The sequence below is a fragment of the Macadamia integrifolia genome, chromosome 7 (assembly GCF_013358625.1).
Source record: "Macadamia integrifolia cultivar HAES 741 chromosome 7, SCU_Mint_v3, whole genome shotgun sequence".
In the NCBI taxonomy this organism is placed as follows: Eukaryota; Viridiplantae; Streptophyta; class Magnoliopsida; order Proteales; family Proteaceae; genus Macadamia; species Macadamia integrifolia.
In genome coordinates this window covers 25157679-25165673 of record NC_056563.1, presented here as the reverse complement: position 1 = coordinate 25165673, position 7995 = coordinate 25157679, and the positions used below count along the sequence as shown (strand labels likewise).

General features: G+C 34.2%; 1 protein-coding gene across 1 annotated transcript in view; it reads left to right on the top strand.

Moving 5' to 3' along the window:
• The first annotated feature begins 5404 nt into the window (after positions 1 to 5404).
• Positions 5405 to 7995, top strand: part of LOC122084845 — a 7971-nt gene continuing 5380 nt past the window's right edge. Inside the window, exons 1-3 of the mRNA XM_042653271.1 lie at positions 5405 to 5794; positions 6790 to 6900; positions 7753 to 7968. Coding sequence (XP_042509205.1) covers positions 5537 to 5794; positions 6790 to 6900; positions 7753 to 7968 — 585 coding nt within the window. The 5' untranslated portion in view covers positions 5405 to 5536. The remainder of the gene's footprint in view (positions 5795 to 6789; positions 6901 to 7752; positions 7969 to 7995) is intronic.

The following is a 7995-nucleotide window of genomic DNA, read 5'->3' as shown; positions in this document are numbered from 1 at the left end:
TTTAACCAACCTGTTCCTCGTTTGCCTTTTCCTTGCCTTTTTTTTTTTTCCCTTTACTTTCTTGAAATAATCATGCTTTTCCCTTAGTTTAGCTGCCTCATCGACATTAGCAATCTCAGGATAATTCAATGTGATATGTCTTCTTCAGATAGTACTCGGCGAAACAAACTCCACCAAGTTCTTCCTCTCCACAACGTTCACATGTCCTCCCATCATATTAGGGCCCGTATCTCAACAACCAAGATTGTCGCCTCTGTTGCGCATATTTATGTTCCTGGCACGAGAGACAATATTCGTCTCCTTAGGTTTTCTTAATTGTGGAAAATCCTTTTGCATAACTTCTCCCCGATGTTGTTTCTCTAAATGTTCATAGATCTCACTAAGGTCTCTGATTTGTCCGGACTAGCCACATGAGATCACGAGCACCTCATCTATCTTCTGATTCTCCATTTTTCTCCTATGAAAAGATTTCATACCCAAATTCCAAGTGCCTATTTCTTTTTAGAATACCTCCATTATCTCACAATTTTTTTAGAGATTAAACCCTAGGATCTGTTTGTGCATAAAATTTTGAGTCTATCCAATTTATCGTATGGCAGATATTTATATCCAACTAAAGAAATTCTTTAGACCTGTGCATTGAAATAACTTTTTTTGGAGGGGTCCTGAGAGAACAATTTTATATATATAAAAAAAAAAAAAAAAATTGAAAGCTCAAGTACAGAAACACATTTTTAGGGGGAACCCAAGTGTCCAGAACGGAACAGGGAAACACCAAAAAAACAGTATTAGACCCAAAAAGCATAATCCAAAACATTAGTGTCCAGGAGACATGATAGTTGGACCAACAAAGCCATGATGACAAGCAATTTCAGGATGGCACAAAGCTAAGAGAGGCTCAGTAGCCAGTAGGAGTCTCCTTTGTTCTGGTTATGAAGTAGCAACTGCAAAATATCAGGTGGAAGAGAAAAGAGAAGAGGTGGCCCATAGCTCAACAATGATGCTAGTGTGTGGTCATCTCTTTTTGGGGAATTTCATAAAGTCATTCTTCACTCCATAGCTTGCGAGGATAGATCAATTTAAATAACATTGTTAAATAAATAAATATGCCAAAAAAGTGTAACTGAAATTATGAAAAGGAATTACAAAAAAGGCACTGACATATATTATAATATTAAAAAAATGAGAAAAGGGTTTTCTGAACTTAAGGTGTACACTGCGTCTCCTCACATTAATTATTATATTAATTTTTTTTTAAATAAAAATATTGATTAAAAAATCATTGTGCGATGCAGTGAGAGGGTTTAGTAGCTTTCTTGTTAATTACTCAGTTTAACTTGATCTTGGTCTGGCCTTAATTGGTCCTCACATCTAAAACCCAAGACTGAAACATACCAAGTATTAATTGGTTTGGATATTTAAAGAAACGAACATCGTTCTTAAGTAGCAAGATGCCAGGATCCAAGGAAGACTAAGAGGAGTAATTCACTATATTTCTGTCTGGGGTAAGACTTATCAATGTTTTTGTAAAAAGAAATTACACGCTCTTCCCCTAAACTATGGCTTAATATCAATTTTTCCCCACATACTTTCATATATACCACTTCCATTCCTTTTAATTTTGAAGATTCTATATATCGTACCCTTTACGGTTAAGTGACGGCCTCACCCTTTAAAGTTCCCATGAAAGTACATGGGGGAACTTAATATTAAACCATAGTTCAGAGGAGGGGAGTGTATTTTTTTTTTTTTTTTTTTTTTTTTTTTTTTTTTTTTTTTTTTTTTTTTAAATAGGTTGATAACTTTGTTTTTTCATTTACATTCACTTGGATCTCTTCTGTTTCATCTGGACAAAGGAAACATTAAGGGGGTATTTGGTTCGGTAAATCAAATGGTGTATGTATCGGATATGAATGTCAATCTTTTGATAGACATTCTTCTGAATTATGTTTCTTTTTGAAAAATCGTTTGATTGCCTTAAGGCCAGTGCATGTTTCTCATGGGTTGAGATATTGGCTTCCGTAGAGAACGTCTTTTCGCTTTCTCCTTTTATACTAGGTGGTAAAAATATTGTTGAAATTTGAGTTTAAGTGTTGAGATGAACTCAGATTTGGAACACATCTTTTGTAATATGGTCATTCATGGGAAGTAGAATGCTCACTTATGAGGGTCATTCTAGTGGAACCAAACAACTCAAAAAATTAAGAATTATCATTCTAAAAAATGTCATCCCAAAGATTTACCGAACCAAACACCCCCTAAGGGTCCTCTTCAGTGGATCCCTCTTGTTTTTGTTTAAGACATTGATTTGCAAGAAGCTCGGCAAACTCTTGAAAAAGCTGAAGGAAAGAAATTAACAATTGAGGCGAATCTCAAAGCCAAAACCAAGATAATATTGTTATTTGTTCCTTAATTGGTCATAGGATTGGATCGAAACTGACTGGTTAGAAAAAAATAAAATAAAATAAAAATTGCACAATCTAAAACTTAAATCAAACTATTTATTAAACTGATAGTTCTATTTCAGTCGAAACTGTATTCAACATGGTCTAAGATGAAACCGTGGGTCAAATCTCTTGATTTCTCCCCTCTTTTTTTTTTCCCCCACTTATTTAACCCTTCTACGGTTTGCATTTATGTGATTAGAGGTAGAAGGTAATTGGTTTTCCTTCAATAGGGCTATTGTCTAATAGCATTTATCATACGCTAGCAAACTTGGATCCAAACCATAAGTACAACTTTTTTTTGGGGGGTGGGGGGTGAATAATTAAATATATTAAAATGCTAATAAAGGAAAGAAAAAAAAATTATAAGGCTAAAATTCTATCAAGAAGAACTAGGCCTCAGACCAACAACTAGAAAAAGAACAAAAACATCAACCCAAGTATCATATCTAAACTGCACACATTGTGATCATCCAAAAGAAAGTAAATTTTCCACTCAGATAAGCAAAGAAAATAAGGTGTAAAATGAATACGATGACTCTTCTCCCTATGCAAACCAGATATTCGAGTGTCTTCCCAATGAAGCTCTTCCTCAATTTGGTCCTCAGTATGGTTCCACTTTAGGTTTTTTATTTTTTATTATGAAATAAAATCATGAAATATATGTAAAATGATAATTGTTGGCAACACAGAAAGAGAAAAAAAAAAAAAGTCAAAAAAACATGTTGTGGACCTTGAAATGTAGGTTTTGGCTGACCTAGAAAATTCCAAGTTTCGATTAAAATTTAAAATATTTCGATTTTGACAAAGATTGAAACATGATCAAAACCTTTTTTATTTTTTTGGTAAGGAAAACATGATCAAAACCTGAAGCCTGAAACCTGAAACCTGAAACCTAAAATCTTGTGTAGAACTGGTTGCAATTCACATTGATGAAATCGTTGTGATATTTAATACTTTCCAATTGAAAGGGTTAAAGGAGGGGATCCTCACCAGGCCCAGTATCTGACCTTTATTGATTTGTTTTCAAACTTGCCAACTGCCGAAAGAACAAAGTTACAAAGTGGGCCAGGCCCGGCCCATCACACATCATAAGTGTATTTACAAACTCTAGCAATATTAGCTAAAGCTTCAGTCTTCGCAATCATCCGTTGAGGAAAAGAATAGAGAAGTCCTCGTTGATGGCATAAACTTTACAACCTCATAGGCCAAGGATACGTAGGCCACCCACTTAGCCTGCACTGCTGACGACACCAATGTGGGCCATATCTCTCTTTGGAAATGATGTTGCTTGTTTGGTTTGAAAACCAAAATGGACCTGATGAGTCACCCAAAATGGGTTCAATATGAACCGACCAGTTTGCTGGTTCTATGTTCTATGATTTGATAATTTGTCAATAAAACTATTTGTTGGAGAGACTCAATTGGTATATGTAAGATTATTTTAAAAATAAATAATTCTCTCGAACGGATTAAAAATTTAAAATGTGTTTGCCGAGTTATATGTGTTTTATCAACATCTTACATTTTTTATGCACATTTATGGATATTGCTAATTGTTATTGAAGTATATTTTTTCGTCAAGTTAAATAGGATCCAAATTCGATTCCAATTAAGTATGTCAAGTACTAAAATAAAGCAAAGAAAAATTACGCATAAAATATAAAATTTTACGCAAACCATTAAAAATGCAAGTTGTACACTGAGGCTGAAATAAAATTCAAATTTGACATGCTCAATACATGAATTGTGGCCTCTTCTCATTTTATCCGATTTGACAAAATTAAATTACCTTTCTAGAAAGACACTCATAACTCCTACATGATGCATGAATCTGGTTTAAGATTACCAAATTACCCTTGGGAGCGATATTTCACCCGACTACGTTATGGTGTTCAAGCAGTACTGTGATGCATCCCTTTTATATACTTGAAGGTACGTGAATCAAACCCGCTTTTGGTCCAACGGTCGGATTTTAGAACCATGAATCATAGCTGATGAAGCTCAAGAAAAATAAACATTTCTATAGGTTCCAAACGGCCCCCACAGAGGAAGAAAGCATAAAGGTTGAAGCCCATCATCTATTTTTTGGATAGTAACATTGTAGAATATTAAACAGTACCACTTGATGATGACCATATTAGAAAATTAGATTATGAAGAAAAAGATTAAAGAGTGTATTTTTTTCTTTTAAACCCTAGTTGGAAAGGCACTACATCTGTCAAAGTTTGCTAAGCTACTGCACTGTCTTGGCCCCTACGGTTCTCATTCCCTTCTGGCTCTCTGTTGTGTGTTGGTAAGCCCTTACTGTCTACTCCACAGCTAGCTAGGCTTCTCCCCTAAGCACCCTTTTCCAAGATAAAAATAGAAGATTTACTGATACTCCTGAGGACATTTCAACAAATATAATATTGCATCACCCATGAGCCCATCAGAAACACAATTGCCCTATTTATGCTTTACCTCAATTTTTTTTTGGTTTTTATTATGGGCAAATGGGTCCCAATTGAATATATATATATTATAAAATATAATGACAGAAATAATGGATAGTTGGGTGTTTCGGTCCTTTAATTAATGGGAGAACAGTAAAGGGCTATTGGAGTTTGTTGAAATTGTCAGTGTACCTACTCAAGAAAATAACTATCTTACCAGAAATATAGGGCCATCTACAGCCTTGACTTAGTTTTCATACAAGAAAAGTGAAATGGATAAAATAACTATCTTAGTTCTACTAAAACCTATACTAAAAAAAAAAAATACAAATTTTAAATTTGGAAACTAATAGAGAGTTGTTGGCAAGTGGGTGTGTGTGGCTAGTGGCACAGACATGATTTATCCAAAGTGAAAGGCCACTCCAACTTTATGAAAGTAAAGTGATGGGTAATTTTGTCATTTGAAACTATGCTTTTTGTAAATTTGCTCATAAAGAAAGCTTGTTGGTATGAGACCTTTGGAAGCCATACCTTGTTTATAAGCACCTCCAACAGGAGAAAGAGAACAATTATTCTAAAGCAAAGAAAACAAAAGAAGAAGAGAAGACCAGAGAGAATTCTTTAGGGAAAGAAGAGTTTTTTCTCTAGAGATAGAGGATGCAAACACAGAGGCAGACTTGGGAGCAACAACAACAACAACAAGGACAGATGCAGAGGGTGAAGACTTCAGGAATTATTGGCAGTGAAAGCCCTCCAAGGGAAGACAAAGATGAAGATATGTCTAGATCTGCTCTCACAACTTTTAGAGCCAAAGAAGAAGAGATTGAGAGGAAGAAGATGGAAGTAAGGGAGAAGGTCCAGGCACAATTAGGTCGTGTTGAAGAGGAAACCAAACGATTAGCAGAGATCCGAGGAGTAAGTTCAAAATTCTGTTCACCCTTAAGCTTCTTTTTGTAAAATCTGATAACTAGTTCCTTATTTCTCTCTCATAGATTATGAATTTCTTTTCCAAGATCTTACAGCTCAGTTGTAAGAAATAATTAAAACTAATTCTTCTAAAAAACCAAAGTCACTTTTTTAAATAATAGTTTTGTAATCTTTTCTTCTTAACATAAGATGTAGAAACCCTTAAAACTAGACTCAAGAAACCAGATTTATGGATGATCTGGTTGTGCAATCTTGGACATGGAAGATATTTACTGATCCTTTGTATACAACTTTTTATGGCATGAACTCAACTTTAATTAGATATAATCTTAGAGGTGATAATGGAACTTTATACAACTATCCCTTTTTTTTTTTTTTTTTTTTTTTTTCTATAATTTCTCTAAAGAATATAATGAAACCCATTTGATGGTTTCTACCAAACATGGCACTACAATAGGTGTGGACCCAAATTAGGTAGTAATTACCTTTCAAAATAGATTGTTGTAAGTATGGCAACAAGATCAGTTTTAACTCATAGCATATGTATGTCAGGTTGATCTTTATTATCAGAACACTACAACACCATATAACAAAAAAATAAAATAAAAATAAGGAAAATATGAGTATTATCTACTGACATGACTAATAAATTTATTTATTTATTTTATTTTTATTATTTTTTTAATAATCCTAGTATTGGATACCGCAATTTTTTCTTCTTCTTTATGCCCCCCTCACAGTATTTATTTTCTTTTCTTTAACCTTAATTAGGAAAATTGGTGAAAGGATATGTCCATGTTATCACATAGTTCTTTAATTTGTATCCTTTAGTATTGCAATAATTACATAATAATAAGAGTAGTTTCAATACTTAACTTCTTTTTAATTACAATTAAATGTATCCAATCTATGTAGAAATTGTTGATCAATCCCATATATATAAATTGGATTTCTTTGTTCAAAACAAAATACAATTTTAATAGGAGCTTGAAGCAATGGCGGATCCAATGAGGAAGGATGTTTCTTCAATACGTAAAAAGATTGATACTGTGAACCGAGAGTTAAAACCACTTGGACAAAGCTGCCAAAAGAAGGTAACATTCAATATCATCTATCATCACTCTCAGTGATTGATATTATGTTTTTCCTACTTATTATTAGCTTCTTGTTATGTTCACATTTGGGTTTAATTTGGCACTATGTTGGTGATATTTGATTTTTGTAATCATGTGTCATTTTCGCATGTCATAACTCCAGTGAGGCTGAAATTTTATTGACAAATAGACTCCATAATCCCAAATTTCGGAAAACTAAAGAAGGTGCATGGACTATAGGTAAGCATGAATATGTATGGGAGGGTAACTGGTATAGGGAGTGCACACCATGGCTAGGAATGAGAGGGATTTTAGTCTCACACTAGTCGGATAATGTGTAACTTGGGAATGGCCTCTCCATCCTGGAGCTTGGGCTTTTGAATTGGACGCCATTAAGTGGTATTAAAGCGAGTTGTATGTGCATCGACCATTTGAGGGCAATGGATGATGTAATGAGTGCACTCTATGGCTAGAAATGAGTGGGGTTTTAGTCTCACACTAGTCGGATAATGTGTAACTTGAGAATAAGGTTTCCACCCTGAAGCCCGGGCTTCTGGGTTGAACCTCATTTGTAACCATTGCATAAATGGGGAATTGATTGAATTTGATACCGAAATTGGCCAGTCATGTGGGTAATCCAATTATTGGATTTGCCACCTAACTTGTTCACATGACAGAAAATGAGAGCTATGGTTATAATGCATGTCACCTGGGGTGGTGACAACAACATTTTCCCTTCACATTGACACAAGTGTAATTCATTTTTACAACTACTTTTTTAATGCAATTAGAGGAAAAATTAGTTTGATTTTGTTAAAGTGGGATTTTTATTTTATTTGGATTGGCTTACAGGAGAAAGAATACAAAGAGGCCCTTGAAGCTTTCAATGAAAAGAACAAGGAGAAAGCTCAATTAATTACAAAACTAATGGAGGTGAATACAGTAAGCTGTCCTGATAAGAAACAAATAGTTTTTTGTTTTTTTTTGTTTTGTTTTTTTTTTTTGTTTTTTCCAATGAGTGTGTCCCGATCTTTGGCCCAGTTGTTCTCTTATACGCACCCCACAAATGTGAGTCAAGTCAACGCTGGCTCTTAT